The sequence below is a fragment of the Salmo trutta genome, chromosome 12, assembly GCF_901001165.1.
Source record: "Salmo trutta chromosome 12, fSalTru1.1, whole genome shotgun sequence".
NCBI classification, from domain to species: domain Eukaryota; kingdom Metazoa; phylum Chordata; class Actinopteri; order Salmoniformes; family Salmonidae; genus Salmo; species Salmo trutta.
In genome coordinates this window covers 31,321,620-31,346,181 of record NC_042968.1, presented here as the reverse complement: position 1 = coordinate 31,346,181, position 24,562 = coordinate 31,321,620, and the positions used below count along the sequence as shown (strand labels likewise).

At 47.6% G+C, this 24,562-nt stretch overlaps 1 protein-coding gene across 1 annotated transcript in view; it reads right to left on the bottom strand.

The window, feature by feature from the left end:
• Positions 1–2,325: 2,325 nt before the first annotated feature.
• Positions 2,326–24,562, bottom strand: part of myo5aa (myosin VAa) — a gene marked incomplete in the record, with an annotated part of 100,621 nt that continues 78,384 nt past the window's right edge. Inside the window, 10 exon segments of the mRNA XM_029767954.1 lie at positions 2,326–6,163; positions 6,679–6,759; positions 9,468–9,642; positions 9,740–9,837; positions 12,075–12,259; positions 12,583–12,733; positions 12,928–13,017; positions 13,177–13,331; positions 16,265–16,411; positions 16,522–16,615. Coding sequence (XP_029623814.1) covers positions 6,011–6,163; positions 6,679–6,759; positions 9,468–9,642; positions 9,740–9,837; positions 12,075–12,259; positions 12,583–12,733; positions 12,928–13,017; positions 13,177–13,331; positions 16,265–16,411; positions 16,522–16,615 — 1,329 coding nt within the window.

Below are 24,562 nucleotides of genomic sequence, written 5' to 3'. Positions count from 1 at the left end.
ATTGGTGGTAAGGTTATCTGATCCTAGATCTGTAGTTAATAAGGGCTGTATTACTTGTTCAGGCTATAGGTCAGCTAGCCACTGGACGGTCTGAGAGCAGAAATAGTTCACGTATTTAATATGAACTTAAAGCTAAATTCCATGGCAGAATGTTTATAAGTAATACAATAATATAATAACTGATATTATTTCCATAACCCATTCATGACCACAGCTTGCCTTTGGCTTTGGACAAAAAAATAAACAAATATGTTCAGTGCTGAATTCCTTTATTTGTCTTTTACAGGGTTTGACAATTTAAACTTATTCCAAGTTTCTTAATGGTGAAAACATTCACTAAGTACAGCTACCAGGAATTATACACACAGTCCAGTTCTCCTGATGTACACACGGGAGGAGAGAGGAGATGGAGAGGAGAAGAGCAGAGTTCAGCATCTCTACCACAGGTGGACTGTATGAAGTCTGAAGATCATTAGATCAATGAGATGTGTCGGTTAGTGATGATGTCGTGACTTGATGTGATACTTTAGCATTGACCTCAATTGTCAAAACCATAAAAAGGGAGATTTTAATTATCTATTTTAATAACCATCTGGAGATGTTAAAATGTATATCTCAAATGAGGTGAAGACCGGTCGTACCACAGAATGTCTACATGAACAAGCCTGTCTGAGGCACACAGCATGTACAGAGTGTCTACATGAACAAGCCTGTCTGAGGCAGACAGCATGTACAGAGTGTCTACATGAACAAGCCTGTCTGAGGCAGACAGCATGTACAGAGTGTCTACATGAACAAGCCTGTCTGAGGCACACAGCATGTACAGAGTGTCTACATGAACAAGCCTGTCTGAGGCACACAGCATGTACAGAGTGTCTACATGAACAAGCCTGTCTGAGGCAGACAGCATGTACAGAGTGTCTACATGAACAAGCCTGTCTGAGGCACATGGCATGTACAGAGTGTCTACATGAACAAGCCTGTCTGAGGCAGATAGCATGTACAGAGTGTCTACATGAACAAGCCTGTCTGAGGCACATGGCATGTACAGAGTGTCTACATGAACAAGCCTGTCTGAGGCACATGGCATGTACAGAGTGTCTACATGAACAAGCCTGTCTGAGGCAGACAGCATGTACAGAGTGTCTACATGAACAAGCCTGTCTGAGGCAGACAGCATGTACAGAGTGTCTACATGAACAAGCCTGTCTGAGGCACATGGCATGTACAGAGTGTCTACATGAACAAGCCTGTCTGAGGCAGATAGCATGTACAGAGTGTCTACATGAACAAGCTTGTCTGAGGCAGACAGCATGTACAGAGTGTCTACATGAACAAGCCTGTCTGAGGCACATGGCATGTACAGAGTGTCTACATGAACAAGCCTGTCTGAGGCAGACAGCATGTACAGAGTGTCTACATGAACAAGCCTGTCTGAGGCAGATAGCATGTACAGAGTGTCTACATGAACAAGCCTGTCTGAGGCAGACAGCATGTACAGAGTGTCTACATGAACAAGCCTGTCTGAGGCACATGGCATGTACAGAGTGTCTACATGAACAAGCCTGTCTGAGGCACATGGCATGTACAGAGTGGGACACTATAAGGGAAGAGGAGAGCGGGAAGAGTGGTCCATCTACACTGCTTAAATAAGGCTTATCATAGAAATGGAGTAAGGGTACATACCAAATGGCACCCTTTTCCCTATGGGCCCTGGTCAAAAGTTGTGCACTATCTAGTGAATATGGTACCATTTGGGACAGTCACTAAGACTATAGCCTTCTACTGTGTAAATGACTACAGCTAGATGACCTCTCTGGAGGAACATAAACCACATGATGATCAAAGAAATTAGAATCATATCAGATGGGTTAAGGGCAGACAGAGCTAACTTTATCAGCGTTTACTAACTTGTTCAGTAAATATTTCAAAAAGTGCAACTAGACAAAAAGCAAAACAATCCTTCCATCCCAGCCTCTGAAATAAGATCTAAGGACAACTTGTCAAAACATTCAATAATAATAATGCTACTTTTTAAAACAGTAGTTGTGTAACAGACAGACACAGAGACAGGAGATGATAGTGTTTTTAACATCATATGTAAGGCTTTGTTCCTAACATGAGTAACAATGAAGTCCTCCTATATGCATGATCAATAACAGCTCTAAAACATTCACTAGGGTAGAACCTGCAGTATTCCACTATCATTTTCCAGTATTGTCCAAGATGCAGATATGCATTTTAGATCTGGTATCACTATACACATGTTGAACAACTTAAAACTTATTCCTAAAAATCCTTCATTAAAATGCAATGCTGCAAAAATGTTACAAAAAGGCAAATTTTTATTTTTATACAATACACTCATGGTGGTCCCAATAATAAATATAGGATTATTCATTAAATTGCACCACAAAACAAGTTTAAACATGAATTTGACTTCTACATCAATGATAGTAATAATAATATGTTTTTCTGAGCCGCGTGTCTCTCTATAGGCCAGGGAACAAAGTTCAAAGGGTCAGGGCTGCTAGGCAAATAAAGGTCACGGTAAATAATAAGGTTCACGGTAAAATAAGGTTGAAGGTTAAACAATAAGGTTGATGGTTAAATAAAGTTGATGGTTGATGAGCAGTTAGGGTATGGGTGAACACTGATGTCACAAGTAAGGAAGAGAGGCAACGATGATGATAAATGTAGTTCCATCCTTTCTGTCCCTCAGCGGTTGACCAGTCAGAGAGGTTAGAAGGACCTTAGTAGTAGTGAATAGAATGTTTGTAGATCTTCTTTGATTCTATAGAACATCTGGCAGAACGTCTGGTTCTATAGAAGCCACAGTCATGTGACCAACGTCGCCCTCTCCTGGTCACTATCTGGTGCTGAGTAACAACATGGCTGCTTTCTCTAAAAGTAGAGCCATGAAAACAGACTTGGCTGATGTTGGGACACAGTGAAGAGGGGGTTTGGGAGACAGTGAAGGAATTGTTATTGTAGGTTAGTAGGGAATGAAAGAAGGGGGTAAGCGTTAGAGTAGGTTAGAGTTGAGACTGTAGCCAGGGCATGTAATAGTTTGTCTACAAAGCAGTGATTTAGTTTCTGGAGTAAAGCTGACATGACAGTATTATCATACAGGCTGTAGGGAAAAACATTCAAGACATGGTTGATATTGAGTCTAAATGTGATGGATTATGAGAGCAACTACAGTAAAACAGACTGGCTCAGTGATAACCAGGTTTAGTAACACACACAACCTCCTTTCCAAGGCTATAATACTGAAAGGAATACCTACAGAGAGTGGAGCGGACAGAGTGGTGGGGCGAGGGCATGTAGATATTTAGAAGTGAAGATATGTAGTAGTTGGTACTGCAGGAGTTCCAACTCTTTTGGTCCGCAGACCCATTTTGATCTAACAAAAAAAAAATCACGACTCCACCATGTAGAAAAAAGTGATGTAATCAACGCTAACGTAAACTTATTGTTTTAGCTGATTTAGTTCCTGGTCTTGTCCACTCTGTCCTAATGAGGCTTCTGGCCATTGTAGGGGGAAACAGAAGACACATACGTGTTCCTGAGAGTCTTATCTTTCAGTGATGGGGTCATAATATTTTGTATCTTGAACCGTTTAAAAGATAGAGCCACATTTGTAGGAAGAGAACAGAAAAAGCTCTGTTTATTACAACTGTATCTAGAGGCTACCGGAGGTTACTGACGTAACCCTGGTTCTATGAACAAAGCGTGGTTTTATTGTATTTTTTTTCGACCCCATTTTTAAAAATCAGGCAACCACACATGGGGTCGCGACCAATAGTTTTGGGAAACGCTGTGGTAGTGGATATGTAGGATCCAGTGTGCTTCTGTTTTTAACAACAGTCACTAGTGTGTGTGTGTTTGTGTGAGTTAGTGAGTTCTCTTGTAGGGGTTTTGGAACCAAACTACTTAGTTAAAGTGGAGAAGCAAGTACAGTAGCTGAAGCCGTCTAAACCTGATAGGTATGGGTATAAAACTATCTAAACTACTTGTCCAGTCTAGCCATCTATTGCAAGTCTAATCCTCTTATCTATTTCAACCTCTGTTCCAGTCTAATCCTCTATCCATTTCAACCTCTGTTCCAGTCTAATCCTCTATCCATTTCAACCTGTTCCAGTCTAATCCTCTATCCATTTCAACCCCTGTTCCAGTCTAATCCTCTATCCATTTCAACCCCTGTTCCAGTCTAATCCTCTATCCATTTCAACCCCTGTTCCAGTCTAATCCTCTATCCATTTCAACCTGTTCCAGTCTAATCCTCTATCCATTTCAACCTGTTCCAGTCTAATCCTCTATCCATTTCAACCCCTGTTCCAGTCTAATCCTCTATCCATTTCAACCTCTGTTCCAGTCTAATCCTCTATCCATTTCAACCTGTTCCAGTCTAATCCTCTATCCATTTCAACCTCTGTTCCAGTCTAATCCTCTATCCATTTCAACCTCTGTTCCAGTCTAATCCTCTATCCATTTCAACCTCTGTTCCAGTCTAATCCTCTATCCATTTCAACCTCTGTTCCAGTCTAATCCTCCATTTCAACCTCTGTTCCAGTCTAATCCTCCATTTCAACCTCTGTTCCAGTCTAATCCTCCATTTCAACCTCTGTTCCAGTCTAATCCTTCATTTCAACCTCTGTTCCAGTCTAATCCTCCATTTCAACCTCTGTTCCAGTCTAATCCTCCATTTCAACCTCTGTTCCAGTCTAATCCTCCATTTCAACCTCTGTTCCAGTCTAATCCTCCATTTCAACCTGTTCCAGTCTAATCCTCCATTTCAACCTCTGTTCCAGTCTAATCCTCCATTTCAACCTCTGTTCCAGTCTAATCCTCCATTTCAACCTCTGTTCCAGTCTAATCCTCCATTTCAACCTCTGTTCCAGTCTAATCCTCCATTTCAACCTCTGTTCCAGTCTAATCCTCCATTTCAACCTCTGGTGCAGCGGTGCTAAAGTGCAGCTCTACTAGAGAAGCAGGTTACACAGGACCAAGCTACGGCAGAGAGATCTTAAAGCACAATACATCATGAGCTAAACAAATAAAAACCTACATTAAATAGCGCTAATTAAATGAGACTACATAGTTAATCTGCTATAGACATAATTCTAATACTATAGGACTCTAGTGGTCTTTCCATGGCCATACTTCTCTCCGGTCCGGAACCGGTCTGGAACCGGTCTGGAACCGGTCTGGAAAGCTGGAGAGATAAGCCTACATGTCTATGGTATCCATGTTTTCTGTCTGCAAAGAAAAACGTATTTAGGAAAGGGAGTGAGATAAATGCAATAAATAAAACACCCTAGTGTGATATATATGTATATATTAATATTTATATGTATTTATATATGTATAAAAGTATGGTACAGACAATGGGTACTGCACTTGGCTTGACTGTGTTCAGTGGGTGAGTTGATAACGATGTACTCAGAACTGATGCTAGCTAGATAACTGTAGAAGCGTTAGCATCCTATCATAACACAACAGATGCTAGCTAGATAACTGTAGAAGCGTTAGCATCCTATCATATCACAACAGATGCTAGCTGAGCTCAGCTGAAGGAGCTAGCTAGCTGTGATGCTAGCCCTGGACAGCTAGCTTAAGTGTACCGTAATACATTCCTATGGGAGAACCGGACTGCTAGAAAACACTACACTATTGAGAAGAGAACACAGAAGAGAAAAGAGGACTGGGGGAACACGGTACTAGGTGTTAAATGGGGTTGTAGGTGGGGAGTGTAGCTTAGTAAAAGGGGGTAAGATAGGAGAAAAGGTGGCCTGTAGCGGTGCATTCACTTAGAGTTGAGCATTTGTACACGCGGAGGAGGATGGGCTTTCAACTACTGACATAAAGACTACCGTAGGGTGGAAGCTGAGCGTGTGTATGTGTATGTGTACTGTATGTAAGTGTTTGGATGTGTTAGGAAGAGAATGGTTTGTGTATGCATGTGATTGCACGTGTACCTATGTATAGCCTATATATTAGTCATGTGTTAGACGCGGGTAAGGAAGGCTAGGTTGAGGGAGCCTGGTATTTGGATAGTCTCCAGGGCCAGAGAGGAGGGGTTGAAAGGGAAGGTGACTGGGTAGATAATCTTAGTGTCCATCAACAGCTGAGGAGTCTCACAGCGGTCCCGCAAACGTGTCTGAGAGACACAGAGAGAGAGAGACACAGAGAGAGAGACACACAGAGAGAGACACAGAGAGAGACACACAGAGAGAGACACAGAGAGAGACACACAGAGAGAGATAGAGAGAGACACACAGAGAGAGAGAGAGAGAGAGAGACACACAGAGAGAGAGAGAGAGAGAGAGAGAGAGAGAGAGACAGAGAGAGAGACACACAGAGAGAGATAGAGAGAGACACACAGAGAGAGACACAGAGAGAGAGACACACAGAGAGAGATAGAGAGAGACACACAGAGAGAGAGAGAGAGAGAGAGAGAGAGAGAGAGACAGAGAGAGAGACACACAGAGAGAGATAGAGAGAGACACAGAGAGAGAGAGAGAGAGAGAGAGAGAGAGAAGAGGGAACAAAGGAGAGGGAGAGAGAAAATATATACATTAGTTACAGTTACTTATATGCACAGACAGACAGACAGACAGACAGACAGACAGACAGACAGACAGACAGACAGACAGACAGACAGACAGGTCTTACCTGTATGGTTCGTATGAAGGTAACAGACACCCTCTCTTCAAACTCGTTGACTGGAGTGTACAGGTTCAACACCTTCACAATCTGGGAACACAGAAACACAGAGACAAACTTCATTAGTTGAACCTTGAACTATTAACTCAACTGATCACCTGTCCCATTCTCCGCAGTGGCTTGACTGGTAAATTGAGTACCTGAGGGCTGTGATTGACTAGTCCAGGACCTGAGTGGTAGAGAGCGCTGGGTTTGACTAGTTCAGGACCTAAGTGGTAGAGAGGGCTGTGATTGACTAGTTCAGGACCTAAGTGGTAGAGAGGGCTGTGATTGACTAGTTCAGGACCTAAGTGGTAGAGAGGGCTGTGATTGGTTAGTTCAGGACCTGAGTGGTAGAGAGGGCTGTGATTGACTAGTTCAGGACATAAGTGGTAGAGAGGGCTGTGATTGGTTAGTTCAGGACCTGAGTGGTAGAGAGGGCTATGATTGACTAGTTCAGGACCTAAGTGGTAGAGAGCGCTGGGTTTGACTAGTTCAGGACCTAAGTGGTAGAGAGGGCTGTGATTGACTAGTTCAGGACCTAAGTGGTAGAGAGGGCTGTGATTGACTAGTTCAGGACCTAAGTGGTAGAGAGGGCTGTGATTGACTAGTTCAGGACCTGAGTGGTAGAGAGGGCTGTGATTGACTAGTTCAGGACCTAAGTGGTAGAGAGGGCTGTGATTGACTAGTTCAGGACCTAAGTGGTAGAGAGCGCTGGGTTTGACTAGTTCAGGACCTAAGTGGTAGAGAGGGCTGTGATTGGTTAGTTCAGGACCTGAGTGGTAGAGAGGGCTGTGATTGACTAGTTCAGGACCTAAGTGGTAGAGAGGGCTGTGATTGGTTAGTTCAGGACCTGAGTGGTAGAGAGGGCTGTGATTGACTAGTTCAGGACATAAGTGGTAGAGAGGGCTGTGATTGGTTAGTTCAGGACCTGAGTGGTAGAGAGGGCTGTGATTGACTAGTTCAGGACCTAAGTGGTAGAGAGCGCTGGGTTTGACTAGTTCAGGACCTAAGTGGTAGAGAGGGCTGTGATTGACTAGTTCAGGACCTAAGTGGTAGAGAGGGCTGTGATTGACTAGTTCAGGACCTAAGTGGTAGAGAGGGCTGTGATTGACTAGTTCAGGACCTGAGTGGTAGAGAGGGCTGTGATTGACTAGTTCAGGACCTAAGTGGTAGAGAGGGCTGTGATTGACTAGTTCAGGACCTAAGTGGTAGAGAGCGCTGGGTTTGACTAGTTCAGGACCTAAGTGGTAGAGAGGGCTGTGATTGGTTAGTTCAGGACCTGAGTGGTAGAGAGGGCTGTGATTGACTAGTTCAGGACCTAAGTGGTAGAGAGGGCTGTGATTGACTAGTTCAGGACCTAAGTGGTAGAGAGGGCTGTGATTGACTAGTTCAGGACCTAAGTGGTAGAGAGGGCTGTGATTGACTAGTTCAGGACCTAAGTGGTAGAGAGGGCTGTGATTGACTAGTTCAGGGCTGTGATTGGTTAGTTCAGGACCTAAGTGGTAGAGAGGGCTGTGATTGTGGCTGTGATTGATTAGTTCAGGACCTAAGTGGTAGAGAGGGCTGTGATTGACTAGTTCAGGACCTGAGTGGTAGAGAGGGCTGTGATTGACTAGTTCAGGGCTGTGATTGGTTAGTTCAGGACCTAAGTGGTAGAGAGGGCTGTGATTGACTAGTTCAGGACCTAAGTGGTAGAGAGGGCTGTGATTGACTAGTTCAGGACCTAAGTGGTAGAGAGGGCTGTGATTGACTAGTCCAGGACCTAAGTGGTAGAGAGGGCTGTGATTGACTAGTCCAGGACCTAAGTGGTAGAGAGCACTGGGTTTGACTAGTTCAGGACCTAAGTGGTAGAGAGGGCTGTGATTGACTAGTTCAGGACCTAAGTGGTAGAGAGGGCTGTGATTGACTAGTTCAGGACCTAAGTGGTAGAGAGGGCTGTGATTGACTAGTTCAGGACCTAAGTGGTAGAGAGGGCTGTGATTGACTAGTTCAGGACCTGAGTGGTAGAGAGGGCTGTGATTGACTAGTCCAGGACCTAAGTGGTAGAGAGGGCTGTGATTGACTAGTTCAGGACCTAAGTGGTAGAGAGGGCTGCGATTGACTAGTTCAGGACCTAAGTGGTAGAGAGGGCTGTGATTGGTTAGTTCAGGACCTAAGTGGTAGAGAGGGCTGTGATTGACTAGTTCAGGGCTGTGATTGGTTAGTTCAGGACCTAAGGGGTAGAGAGGGCTGTGATTGACTAGTTCAGGACCTAAGTGGTAGAGAGGGCTGTGATTGGTTAGTTCAGGACCTAAGTGGTAGAGAGGGCTGTGATTGACTAGTTCAGGGCTGTGATTGGTTAGTTCAGGACCTAAGTGGTAGAGAGGGCTGTGATTGACTAGTCCAGGACCTGAGTGGTAGAGAGGGCTGTGATTGACTAGTTCAGGGCTGTGATTGGTTAGTTTAGGACCTAAGTGGTAGAGAGGGCTGTGATTGACTAGTCCAGGACCTGAGTGGTAGAGAGGGCTGTGATTGACTAGTTCAGGGCTGTGATTGACTAGTCCAGGACCTAAGTGGTAGAGAGGGCTGTGATTGACTAGTTCAGTACCTGAGTGGTAGAGAGGGCTGTGATTGACTAGCTCAGGGCTGTGATTGACGAGTCCAGGACCTAAGTGGTAGAGAGGGCTGTGATTGACTAGTTCAGGACCTAAGTGGTAGAAAGGGCTCTAATTGGTTAGTTTAGTACATGAGCAGAATAGTGAGCTGTGATTGGTTACCTGAGATGTGGACAGGCTGTTGCACATGGAGCAGATGGCCTCAGCGTCTTCGTCCGTCTTCTTCTTGACTTGCAGCAGCTGAGCAGCCTGAATCAGAGGCTCCAGAGTCTCCTTGGCTCCACACAGCATCAGAGACTTGTCACGCAGCCACTCCTCCAGCTGACTCACGTTATACCTGGTACACCACATTATATACGTTACACACACACACACACTTTATAAAACCCAGTCTGTCTATACATACTAAGACATGACAGCCTCGCTGAACCGACCTGATCTGCATGCCTTTGCTCCAGGAGCACATGTCTTTACGCAGCAGCAGATTGTTGAGAGTCACAGCTCCAATGATGTAGAACTGCTGCTTCACAACCTGGGTCAGAACACAACCACGGGTCAGAACACAACCTGGGGTCAGAACACAACCTGGGTCAGAACACAACCTGGGGTCAGAACACAACCTGGGTCAGAACACAACCTGGGTCAGAATACAACCACGGGTCAGAACACAACCTGGGGTCAGAACACAACCTGGGTCAGAACACAACCTGGGTCAGAACACAACCACGGGTCAGAACACAACCTGGGGTCAGAACACAACCTGGGTCAGAACACAACCACGGGTCAGAACACAACCACGGGTCAGAACACAACCTGGGTCAGAACACAACCTGGGTCAGAACACAACCACGGGTCAGAACACAACCTGGGGTCAGAACACAACCTGGGTCAGAACACAACCTGGGGTCAGAACACAACCACGGGTCAGAACACAACCTGGGTCAGAACACAACCTGGGTCAGAACACAACCTGGGTCAGAACACAACCACGGGTCAGAACACAACCTGGGTCAGAACACAACCACGGGTCAGAACACAACCACGGGTAAGAACACAACCTGGGTCAGAACACAACCTGGGTCAGAACACAACCACGGGTCAGAACACAACCTGGGTCAGAACACAACCTGGGGTCAGAACACAACCACGGGTCAGAACACAACCTGGGTCAGAACACAACCTGGGTCAGAACACAACCACGGGTCAGAACACAACCTGGGGTCAGAATACAACCACGGGTCAGAACACAACCTGGGTCAGAACACAACCTGGGGTCAGAACACAACCTGGGTCAGAACACAACCTGGGTCAGAACACAACCACGGGTCAGAACACAACCTGGGGTCAGAATACAACCACGGGTCAGAACACAACCTGGGTCAGAACACAACCTGGGGTCAGAACACAACCTGGGTCAGAACACAACCACGGGTGAGAACACAACCTGGGTCAGAACACAACCTGGGTCAGAACACAACCACGGGTCAGAACACAACCTGGGTCAGAACACAACCTGGGTCAGAACACAACCACGGGTCAGAACACAACCTGGGGTCAGAACACAACCACGGGTCAGAACACAACCATGGGTCAAAACACAACCTGGGGTCAGAACACAACCTGGGGTCAGAACACAACCTGGGGTCAGAACACAACCACGGGTCAGAATACAACCACGGGTCAGAATACAACCACGGGTCAGAACACAACCTGGGGTCAGAATACAACTACGGGTCAGAACACAACCACGGGTCAGAACACAACCTGGGGTCAGAACACAACCTGGGGTCAGAACACAACCTGAGGTCAGAACACAACCTGTGGTCAGAACACAACCAAGGGTCAGGGTCAGAACACAACCAAGGGTCAGAACACAACCAAGGGTCAGGGTCAGAACACAACCTGTGGTCAGAACACAACCAAGGGTCAGAACACAACCAAGGGTCAGGGTCAGAACTCAACCTGGGGTCAGAACACAACCAAGGGTCAGAACACAACCTGGGGTCAGAACACAACCAGGGGTCAGAACACAACCTGGGGTCAGAACACAACCTGGGGTCAGAACACAACCTGGGGTCAGAACACAACCAAGGGTCAGAACACAACCAAGGGTCAGGGTCAGAACACAACCAAGGGTCAGAACACAACCAAGGGTCAGAACACAACCAAGGGTCAGAACACAACCTGGGGTCAGAACACAACCAAGGGTCAGAACACAACCTGGGGTCAGAACACAACCAAGGGTCAGAACACAACCAAGGGTCAGGGTCAGAACACAACCAAGGGTCAGAACACAACCTGGGGTCAGAACACAACCTGGGGTCAGAACACAACCTGGGGTCAGAACACAACCAAGGGTCAGAACACAACCAAGGGTCAGGGTCAGAACACAACCAAGGGTCAGAACACAACCAAGGGTCAGAACACAACCTGGGGTCAGAACACAACCTGGGGTCAGAACACAACCAAGGGTCAGAACACAACCAAGGGTCAGAACACAACCTGGGGTCAGAACACAACCAAGGGTCAGAACACAACCAAGGGTCAGAACACAACCTGGGGTCAGAACACAACCAAGGGTCAGAACACAACCTGGGGTCAGAACACAACCTGGGGTCAGAACACAACCTGGGGTCAGAACACAACCAAGGGTCAGAACACAACCAAGGGTCAGAACACAACCTGGGGTCAGAACACAACCAAGGGTCAGAACACAACCAAGGGTCAGGGTCAGAACACAACCAAAGGTCAGAACACACACACACGGACCTGTTTGATGAGTTCAGGGTCGGTGCCGTGCTGACACATGGTGGAGTGGAAAGCGCTGAGCTGGCGTAAGATGGATTCCAGCGTGTAGGTTCCCTCGTCAGCGATGCTCGATGTCCGTTTACGCAGACCGGTCGGCTTAACCCCCGACACACCCTGGATGGTCTCATGCTCCAACATACCAGAGACTGGAGAGCAGAGGAGAGGTCAGAGAGTGACTGTGTCTCACACACACACACACACACTAGTGGTTGGATGTTCACCAACCCACACAACACTGAGTGGGGCAGCGGTCTAAGGCCCTGCATCTCAGTGCAAGAAGCTTCACTACATTCCCTGGTTCGAATCCAGGCTGTATCACATCTGGTCGTGATTGGGAGTCCCTCAGGGCGGCGAACAATTGGCCCAGCGTCGTCCGGGTTTGGCCGTCATTGTAAATAAGAATTTGTTCTTAACTGACTTGCCTAGTTAAATAAAGGTTGAATAAACACACACACAGTGGTGTACTCACCAATCATGGGCTGTAGGATGCTCTCCATGCATTTGATGAGCTGCTGGTAGATCTGAATGGCCAGGTCACTGAGGACCTGACGGTACTCTGCCAGGTCAAAGTTAGACAGGCAGTGATCATTCTGCTTAGGAGTGTTGTGCTTCATAAACGACTGCAGGAACAGAGAGGAGGAGGAAGAGAGAAACAGATACAAACACACAAGTTGGAGCATCGCAAGAATAAAGTGCGTCTGTGTTTTGGGGTGTACCTGACCTCCGCTGTACCGTTTCAGACTGTCTGTGTGTGTGTGTGTGTGTGTGTGTGTGTGTGTGTGTGTGTGTGTGTGTGTGCTGGGTCCGGTCTCACCTCATCTCCGCTGTACTGTTTGAGACAGTGTAGGAAGCGGCAGGTGTTGGACAGCCAGAAAGAGACCGTCTCAAAGTCATCCCCCCGTTTCTGACAGAGATAAAATTACAATATAGATACTAGTGTAATTACAGTGTTACTACACAAATATAGGAGCAACTTAATGTAGTTTTACTGACATCACAGGGTGTGCGCCCCACATTATTATACCCTATATAGTGCACTACTTTAAACCAGAGCCCTGCGCACCTTGAGTATCTTCTTGATGCTGTTGATGGTGGATGTGAGCAGCGTTCTGACCTTCTGGTCATCGTTGACATAGTCAGCATGCCTCAGACACATGAACAGGATGTAGGCTGGCAGGCCTGGGATCAGATTCACCGCTACACCACGAGGCTTCAACTCTGTTACAGATATGCACTGTTACAATAGACTATTGGATTATCTATGTATAAACAGAACAACTTCTCTCTAACACTCATAGAGAGGTAGAGAGAGAGAGGTAGAGAGAGAGAGGTAGAGAGAGAGAGGTAGAGAGAGAGAGAGGTGGTGAGAGAGAGAGAGAGGGGTAGAGAAAGAAAGGTAGAGAGAGAGAGGTAGAGAAAGAAAGGTAGAGAGAGAGAGAGGTGGTGAGAGAGAGAGAGAGAGGTAGAGAAAGAAAGGTAGAGAGAGAGAGAGGTGGTGAGAGAGAGGTAGAGAGAGAGAGGTGGTGAGAGAGGTAGAGAGAGAGAGGTGGTGAGAGAGAGAGAGGTGGTGAGAGAGAGAGAGGTGGGTGAGAGAGAGGTGGTGAGAGAGAGAGGTGGTGAGAGAGAGAGAGGTGGTGAGAGAGAGAGAGGTAGAGAGAGGTGGTGAGAGAGAGACAGAGGTGGTGAGAGAGAGAGGTGGTGAGAGAGAGACAGAGGTGGTGAGAGAGAGAGGTGGTGAGAGAGAGAGAGAGGTGGTGAGAGAGAGAGGTGGTGAGAGAGAGAGAGGGTGGTGAGAGAGAGGTGGTGAGAGAGAGAGAGGTGGTGAGAGAGAGAGGTGTTGAGAGACAGAGGTGGTGAGAGAGAGAGGTGGTGAGAGAGAGAGAGAGAGAGAGAGAGAGGTGGTGAGAGAGAGAGGTGGTGAGAGAGAGAGAGAGAGAGAGAGAGAGGTGGTGAGAGAGAGAGAGGTAGAGAGAGGTGGTGAGAGAGAGACAGAGGTGGTGAGAGAGAGAGGTGGTGAGAGAGAGACAGAGGTGGTGAGAGAGAGAGGTGGTGAGAGAGAGAGAGGTGGTGAGAGAGAGAGAGGTGGGTGAGAGAGAGAGAGGTGGTGGAGAGAGAGAGAGGTGGTGAGAGAGGTGGGTGAGAGAGAGAGGGGGTGAGAGAGAGAGGTGTTGAGAGACAGAGGTGGTGAGAGAGAGAGGTGGTGAGAGAGAGAGAGAGAGGTGGTGAGAGAGAGAGAGGGTGGTGAGAGAGAGAGAGGTGGTGAGAGAGAGAGAGGTGGTGAGAGAGAGGTAGAGGTGGTGAGAGAGAGAGGTGGTGAGAGAGAGGTAGAGGTGGTGAGAGAGAGAGGTGGTGAGAGAGAGAGGTGGTGAGAGAGAGAGGTGGTGAGAGAGAGAGGTGGTGAGAGAGAGAGGTGGTGAGAGAGAAAGGTGGTGAGAGAGAAAGGTGGTGAGAGAGAGAGAGGTGGTGAGAGAGAGGTAGAGGTGGTGAGAGAGAGAGGTGGTGAGAGAGAGGTAGAGGTGGTGAGAGAGAGAGGTGGTGAGAGAGAGAGGTGGTGAGAGAGAGAGGTGGTGAGAGAGCGAGGTGGTGAGAGAGAGAGGTGGTGAGAGAGAAAGGTGGTGAGAGAGAAAGGTGGTGAGAGAGAGAGAGAGAGAGAGAGGTGGTGAGAGAGAGAGAGGTGGTGAGAGAGAGAGGTGGGTGAGAGAGAGATGGTGAGAGAGAGATGGTGAGAGAGAGATGGTGAGAGAGAGAGGTGGTGAGAGAGAGAGGTGGTGAGAGAGAGGTAGAGGTGGTGAGAGAGACAGAGGTGGTGAGAGAGAGACAGAGGTGGTGAGAGAGAGGGTAGAGAGAGAGGTGGTGAGAGAGAGAGAGAGAGGTGGTGAGAGGAGAGAGAGAGAGAGAGAGGTGGTGAGAGAGAGAGAGGTGGTGAGAGAGAGGTAGAGGTGGTGAGAGAGAGGTAGAGAGAGAGAGAGAGAGAGGTGGTGAGAGAGAGAGGTGGTGAGAGAGAGAGAGGTGGTGAGAGAGAGAGGGTGGTGAGAGAGAGAGGTGGTGAGAGAGAGGTGGTGGTGAGAGAGAGGGTGAGAGAGAGAGGTGAGAGAGAGAGGTGGTGAGAGAGAGAGGTGGTGAGAGAGAGAGAGAGGTGGTGAGAGAGAGAGGTGGTGAGAGAGAGAGGTGGTGAGAGAGAGGTGGTGAGAGAGGTGGTGAGAGAGAGAGGTGGTGAGAGAGAGAGGTGGTGAGTGAGAGGTGGTGAGAGAGAGAGAGAGAGGTGGTGAGAGAGAGAGGTGGTGAGAGAGAGAGGTGGTAAGAGAGAGAGGTGGTAAGAGAGAGAGGTGGTGAGTGAGAGGTGGTGAGAGAGAGAGAGAGGTGGTGAGAGAGAGAGGTGGTGAGAGAGAGAGAGGTGGTGAGAGAGAGAGGGTGGTGAGAGAGAGAGGTGGTGAGAGAGGTGGTAAGAGAGAGAGAGAGAGGTGGTGAGAGAGAGAGAGGTGGTGAGAGAGAGAGGTGGTGAGAGAGAGTTGGTAAGAGAGAGAGGTGGTGAGAGAGAGAGAGGTGGTGAGAGAGAGGTGGTAAGAGAGAGAGGTGGTGAGAGAGAGGTGGTGAGAGAGAGAGAGGTGGTGAGAGAGAGAGGTGGTGAGAGAGAGAGAGGTGGTGAGAGAGAGAGGTGGTGAGAGAGAGTTGGTAAGAGAGAGAGGTGGTGAGAGAGAGAGGTGGTGAGAGAGAGAGGTGGTGAGAGAGAGAGGTGGTGAGAGAGAGAGAGGTGGTGAGAGAGAGAGGTGGTGAGAGAGAGTTGGTAAGAGAGAGAGGTGGTGAGAGAGAGAGTTGGTAAGAGAGAGAGGTGGTAAGAGAGAGAGGTGGTGAGAGAGAGGTGGTGAGAGAGAGGTGGTAAGAGAGAGAGGTGGTGAGAGAGAGAGGTGGTGAGAGAGAGAAAGGTGGTGAGAGAGAGGTGGTAAGAGAGAGAGGTGGTAAGAGAGAGAGAGAGGTGGTGAGAGAGAGAGAGAGGTGGTGAGAGAGAGGTGGTGAGAGAGAGAGAGGTGGTGAGAGAGAGGTGGTAAGAGAGAGAGGTGGTAAGAGAGAGAGGTGGTAAGAGAGTTAAAAGAGAGTGCAAATTTGAGAATGGTAAGAGGTCAGGGTTATAGGTCAGAGTGGAGGTTACATACCCAGTATGAGGTTCTTAACCAGTTTCAGCTCATCCTCCTTCTTGTACTCCAACATTCCCTGGAAGTCTTTCTCGCGACGAGGAATGTTCACCGGACGGACCGTCTCTTCAACCATCTGACCCGGAGATATAGTCTCAACATGGCCAGCTACACACACACACACACACACACACACACACACACACGGTCAGATAACACAAATTCAGGTCCAACAGACACCCATCTACACAGACGGTCAGGTACGTCTCCTTCCTTACCTCCCATTTCTCCAATCTTCTTTGAGAACACCTTCAGCTGTTTCTTAAGCTTACGGATAGTTTTATCCTGCTTCTCCAGCTGTTCCATGAGGTCCTGAGAGAGAGAGAGAGAGAGAGAGAGGGAGAGAGAGAGAGAGAGAGGTGAGGTTGGCAATAGTCGATCAGCTTATCAAAGCCAAGGGATCAGCGGTCAAACAGGAAGCTGACAATGGTCAAAGTTCAGACAAAAAACAGGCTCCCTTACCCAGTGGGTTGGAGAGAGAGAGGGGGTTGATTTAAAACAGGGGGTACTTATTTGGTCCTCTGTGGGGTTAGAGAGAGGGGGGGTGCTAATTTGAAACAAGGCCTTGCTGTATGTTAACAGAGAGAAGAGGTGCTGGGTTTAACACATTGACCTCCTGTGTGAGTTAGAGAGAAGAGGTGCTCTGCTGGATTTGTCTGTTGTGGGTTAACAGAGTTAAAGTAGAAATCTGACACACACCAAACTTTGTTAGTGGTCACACACGTGCAGAGAAACACAATGTCCTTAGACTCGACATACAACCATCCGTCGTAATATGTTGACTTTGGCGCTGCGATATGCTGTTGGATCCTCAGTCCTCAGCATCTCCTGTTAGGTGACATCCACACACATCAGAGGGTGTTCTCACACACACACATCAGAGGGTTTTCTCACACACACACATCAGAGGGTGTTCTCACACACACACATCAGAGGGTGTTCTCACACACACATCAGAGGGTGTTCTTACACACACACATCAGAGGGTGTTCTCACACACACACATCAGAGGGTGTTCTTACACACACACATCAGAGGGTGTTCTCACACACACACATCAGAGGGTGTTCTCACACACACACATCAGAGGGTGTTCTCACACACACATCAGAGGGTGTTCTTACACACACACATCAGAGGGTGTTCTCACACACACATCAGAGGGTGTTCTCACACACACATCAGAGGGTGTTCTCACACACACACATCAGAGGGTGTTCTCACACACACACATCAGAGGGTGTTCTCACACACACACATCAGAGGGTGTTCTTACACACACACATCAGAGGGTGTTCTCACACACACATCAGAGGGTGTTCTCACACACACACATCAGAGGGTGTTCTCACACACACATCAGAGGGTGTTCTCACACACACACATCAGAGGGTGTTCTTACACACACACATCAGAGGGTGTTCTCACACACACACATCAGAGGGTGTTCTTACACACACACATCAGAGGGTGTTCTCACACACACATCAGAGGGTGGTCTCACACACACACATCAGAGGGTGTTCTCACACACACACATCAGAGGGTGTTCTCACACACACACATCAGAGGGTGTTCTTACACACACACATCAGAGGGTGTTCTCACACACACACATCAGAGGGTGTTCTCACACACACACACATCAGAGGGTGTTCTTACACACACACATCAGAGGGTGTTCTTACACACACACATCAGAGGGTGTTCTTACACACACACATCAGAGGGTGTTCTTACACACACACATCAGAGGGTGTTCTTACACGCACACATCAGAGGGTGTTCTTACACGCACACATCAGAGGGTGTTCTTACACACACACATCAGAGGGTGTTCTCACAGGACACACACACCAGAGGGTGTTCTCACAGGACACACACATCAGAGGGTGTTCTCACAGGACACACATCAGAGGGTGTTCTCACAGGACACACACACCAGAGGGTGTTCTCACAGGACACACACACCAGAGGGTGTTCTCACAGGACACACACACCAGAGGGTGTTCTCACAGGACACACACACCAGAGGGTGTTCTCACAGGACACACACACCAGAGGGTGTTCTCACAGGACACACACATCAGAGGGTGTTCTCACAGGACACACACATCAGAGGGTGTTCTTACACACACACACCAGAGGGTGTTCTCACAGGACACACACACCAGAGGGTGTTCTCACAGGACACACACATCAGAGGGTGTTCTCACAGGACACACACACATCAGAGGGTGTTCTCACAGGACACACACATCAGAGGGTGTTCTTACACACACACACCAGAGGGTGTTCTCACAGGACACACACACCAGAGGGTGTTCTCACAGGACACACACATCAGAGGGTGTTCTCACAGGACACACACATCAGAGGGTGTTCTCACAGGACACACACATCAGAGGGTGTTCTCACAGGACACACACATCAGAGGGTGTTCTCACAGGACACACACACCAGAGGGTGTTCTCACAGGACACACACATCAGAGGGTGTTCTCACAGGACACACACATCAGAGGGTGTTCTTAGACACACACCAGAGGGTGTTCTCACAGGACACACACATCAGAGGGTGTTCTTAGACACACACCAGAGGGTGTTCTCACAGGACACACACATCAGAGGGTGTTTTTAGACACACATCAGAGGGTGTTCTCACAGGACACACACATCAGAGGGTGTTCTCACAGGACACACACACACCAGAGGCTGTTCTCACAGGACACACACACACACACCAGAGGGTGTTCTCACAGAACACACACACCAGAGGGTGTTCTCACAGGACACACATCAGGGAGGTGTCAGACACACCCCCCTCAGCAAAACAGTAAGTATCACAGTAACACTAGCGACCAATAAGGGAAGTGCTGGTTGATGGCAGCAGGTTGTCTTGGTGAGGTGACCTGGTCTGAATCTGCATCTGTTTTTTCATTCATCTATGACCTTTTGAACGCTTAAATCATTTCATAAAAGTATTACAATTTGTATTTTAAAATGTGTGTGACTGCATGTGTGTACACGTTTGCATGTTTGTAAGTGTGTGTATACACTGGGTGTACAAAACATTAAGGACACCTTCTTAACATTGAGTTGCCCCTCCCCTTTTCCCCTCAGAACAGCCTTAATTGGTTAGGTGTGGAAAGGGTTCCACAGGGATGCTGGCCCATGTTGACTACAATGCTTCCCACAGTTGTGTCAAGTCGGCTAGATGTCCTTTGGGTGGTGGACCATTCTACCTGAGTGACTATTGGCAACGTAGGTCACGGAATTAACACACATTATTGCGGAGCTGGCCAGCTAGCCAGCTGAGGAGTTCCGTCAGCCACTCGTGGGCTGTTCCTGAGCTAGCCAGCTGAAGTGTCTCCTGGGCTACAACTCACCTATACGGACCCGTTTTACTGCCGATGCGGAGCCCCATCGGGTCTTCACGACTGGACCACCGACGTTATCTGCCCGAGGGAGTTATCCAACTGGCCCCTCCGTCGCGACGTAACCTGATCGCCCATCTGCGGCCGGCTAATCGTTAGCTGTCTTTTCGGCTGCGATCTGAATAGGTCTATCGGACACTTTTCTTGGGCCACTATAACTAACTATTTTGCCAACTTGGACAGGTCCCCCCTTCCACACGGAACCCCACTAACCCACAGACGGAAACGCACGAGGTGGCTAAAAACAGACCTCCCTCCCATCTTCCACCAGCTTGCTACCTATGGCCCGGCTAGCTGTCTGAATCTCACTGGACCCTCTGATCACTCGGCTAAGCATGCCTCTCCTTAATGTCAATATGCCTTGTCCATTGCTGTTCTGGTTAGTGTTTATTGGCTTATTTCACTGTAGAGCCTCTAGCCCTGCTCATTATACCTTATCCAACCTCTCAGTTCCTCCACCCACACATGCTATGACATCTTCTGGTTTCAATGATGTTTCTAGAGACTATATCTCTCTCATAATCACTAAATGCCTAGGTTTACCTCCTCTGTACTCACATCCCACCATACCTTTGTCTGCACATTATACCTTGAAGCTATTTTATCGCCCCCAGAAACCTGCTCCTTTTTCTCTCTATTCTGGACGTCACAGACGACCAATTCTTATAGCTTTTAGCCGTACCCTCATACTTATTCTTCTCTGCTCCTCTAGGGATGTAGAGGTGAATCCAGGCCCTGCAGTGCCTGGCTCCACTCCTACTCCCCAGGCGCTCTCTTTTGATGACTTCTGTAACCGTAATAGCCTTGGTTTCATGCATGTTAACATTAGAAGCCTCCTCCCTAAGTTTGTTTTATTCACTGCTTTAGCACACTCTGCCAACCCGGATGTCCTAGCTGTGTCTGAATCTTGGCTTAGGAAGTCCACCAAAAACTGTGAAATCTTCATCCCTAACTACAACGTTTTCAGACAAGATAAATCGACCAAAGGGGGCGGTGTTGCAATCTACTGCAGAGATAGCCTGCAGAGTTCTGTCCTGCTATCCAGGTCTGTACCCAAACAATTTGAACTTCTACTTTTAAAAATCCACCTCTCCAAAAACAAGTCTCTCACCGTTGCCGCCTGCTATAGACCCCCCTCGGCCCCTAGCTGTGCTCTGGACACCATATGTGAACTGATTGCCCCCCATCTATCTTCAGAGCTCGTGCTACTAGGCGACCTAAACTGGGACATGCTTAACACCCCAGCCATTCTACAATCCAAGCTTGATGCCCTCAATCTCACACAAATTATTAATGAACCCACCAGGTACAACCCCAAAGCCGCAAACACTGGCACCCTCATAGATATCATCCTAACCAATGTGCCCTCTAATTACACCTCTGCTGTTTTCAACCAAGATCTCAGCGATCACTGCCTCATTGCCTGCACCCGTAATGGGTCAGCGGTCAAACGACCTCCACTCATCACTGTCAAACGCTCCCTGAAACATTTCAACGAGCAAGCCTTTCTAATCGACCTGGCCCTGGTATCCTGGAAGGATATTGACCTCATCCCGTCAGTAGAGGATGCCTGGTTATTTTTTAAAAATGCCTTCCTCTCCATCTTAAATAAGCATGCCCCTTTCAAGAAATTTAGAACCAGGAACAGATATAGCCCTTGGTTCTCCCCAGACCTGACTGCCCTTAACCAACACAAAAATATCCTGTGGCGTTCTGCAATTAGCATCGAACTGCCCCCGCGATATGCAACTTTTTAGGGAAGTTAGAAACCAATACACACAGGCAGTTAGAAACGCCAAGGCTAGCTTTTTCAAACAAAAATTTGCTTCGTGCAACTCCAACTCTAAAAAGTTCTGGGACATTGTAAAGTCCATGGAGAATAAGAACACCTCCTCCCAACTGCCCACTGCACTGAGGATAGGAAACTCTGTCACCACCGATAAGCCCACTATAATTGAGAATTTCAATAAGCATTTTTCTACGGCTGGCCATGCTTTCCACCCAACTACCCCTACTGCATTCAACAGCACTGCACCCCCCACAGCTACTCGCCCAAGCCTCCCCCATTTCTCCTTCTCCTAAATCCATTCAGCTGATGTTCTGAAAGAGCTGCAAAATCTGGACCCCTACAAATCAGCTGGGTTTGACAATCTGGACCCTTTCTTTCTAAAATTATCTGCCGAAATTATTGCAACCCCTATTACTAACCTGTTCAACCTCTCTTTCGTGTCGTCTGAGATTCCCATAGATTGGAAAGCAGCTGCTGTCATCCCCCTCTTCAAAGGAGGTGACACTCTTGACCCAAATTGCTACAGACCTATATCCATCCTACCCTGCCTTTCTAAGGTCTTCGAAAGCCAAGTCAACAAACAGATTACCGACTATTTCGAATCCCACCGCACCCTCTCCGCTATGCAATCTGGTTTCAGAGCTGGTCATGGGTGCACCTCAGCTACGCTCAAGGTCCTAAACGACATCGTAACCGCCATCGATAAGAAACAATACTGTGCTGCCGTATTCATTGACCTGGCCAAAGCTTTTGACTCTGTTAATCACCACATCCTCATCGGCAGACTTAGTAGCCTTGGTTTCTCAAACGATTGCGTCGCCTGTTTCACCAACTACTTCTCTGACAGAGTTCAGTGTGTCAAATCGGAGGGCCTACTGTCTGGACCTCTGGCAGTCTCTATGGGGGTACCACAGGGTTCAATTCTTGGGCCAACTCTTTTCTCTGTATACATAAATGATGTCGCTCTTGCTGCTGGTGAGTCTCTGATCCACCTCTACGCAGACGACACCATTCTGTATACTTCTGGCCCTTCTTTGGACACTGTGTTAACAACCCTCCAGACGAGCTTCAATGCCATTCAACTCTCCTTCCGTGGTCTCCAACTGCTCCTAAACACAAGTAAAACTAAATGCATGCTCTTCAACCGATCGCTGCCTGCACCTGCCCGCCCATCCAGCATAACTTCTCTGGACGGTTCTAACTTAGAATTTGTGGACAACTACAAATACCTAGGTGTCTGGTTAGACTGTAAACTCTCCTTCCAGACTCACATCAATCATCTCCAATCCAAAGTGAAATCTAGAATTGGCTTCCTATTTCGCAACAAAGCATCCTTCACTCATGCTGCCAAACATACCCTCGTAAAACTGACCATCCTACCAATCCTCGACTTCGGCGATGTCATTTACAAAATAGCCTCCAATACCCTACTCAACAAGCTGGATGCAGTCTATCACAGTGCCATCCGTTTTGTCACCAAAGCCCCATATACAACCCACCACTGCGACCTGTATGCTCTCGTTGGCTGGCCTTCACTTCATAATCGTCGCCAAACACATTGGCTCCAGGTCATCTACAAGACCCTGCTAGGTAAAGTCCCCCCTTATCTCCGCTCACTGGTCACCATAGCAGCACCCACCTGTAGCACGCGCTCCAGCAGGTATATCTCTCTGGTCACCCCTAAAGCCAACTCCTCCTTTGGTCGTCTCTCCTTCCAGTTCTCTGCTGCCAACGACTGGAACGAACTACAAAAATCTCTGAAACTGGAAACACTTATCTCCCTCACTAGCTTTAAGCACCAGCTGTCAGAGCAGCTCACAGATCACTGCACCTGTACATAGCCCATCTATAATTTAGCCCAAACTACTACCTCTTCCCCTACTGTATTTATTTATTTAATTTATTTTGCTCCTTTGCACCATATTATTTATATTTGAACTTTGAACTTTCTTCAAACTACAAATCTACCATTCCAGTGTTTTTCTTGCTATACTTTATTTACTTTGCCACCATGGCATTTTTTTGCCTTTACCTCCCTTATCTCACATCATTTGCTCACATTGTATATAGTCTTATTTTTTTCTACTGTATTATTGACTGTATGTTGTTTACTCCATGTGTAACTCTGTGTTGTTTTATGTTGTCGAACTGCTTTGCTTTATCTTGGCCAGGTCGCAATTGTAAATGAGAACTTGTTCTCAACTTGCCTACCTGGTTAAATAAAGGTGAAATAAAAAATAAAATAAAAAAATTCTTGATACACACGGGAAACGGTTGAGTGTGAAAAACCCAGCAGCGTTGCAGTTCTTGACACAAACCGGTACGCCTGGCACCTACTACCATACCCCATTCAAAGGCACTTAAATATTTTGTCTTGCCCATTCACCCTCTGAATGGCACTCATACACAATCCATGTCTCAATGTCTCACCCATTCACCCTCTGAATGGCACTCATACACAATCCATGTCTCAATGTCTCACCCATTCACCCTCTGAATGGCACTCATACACAATCCATGTCTCAATGTCTCACCCATTCACCCTCTGAATGGCACTCATACACAATCCATGTCTCAATGTCTCACCCATTCACCCTCTGAATGGCACTCATACACAATCCATGTCTCAATGTCTCAGACATTCACCCTCTGAATGGCACTCATACACAATCCATGTCTCAATGTCTCACCCATTCACCCTCTGAATGGCACTCATACACAATCCATGTCTCAATGTCTCACCCATTCACCCTCTGAATGGCACTCATACACAATCCATGTCTCAATGTCTCACCCATTCACCCTCTGAATGGCACTCATACACAATCCATGTCTCAATGTCTCACCCATTCACCCTCTGAATGGCACTCATACACAATCCATGTTTCAATGTCTCACCCATTCACCCTCTGAATGGCACTCCATGTCTCGATTGTCTAAAGGCTTCACAATCCTTCTTTAACCTGTCTCCTCCCATTCATCTACACTGATTGAAGTGGATTTAACAAGTGACATCAATAAGGGATCATAGCTT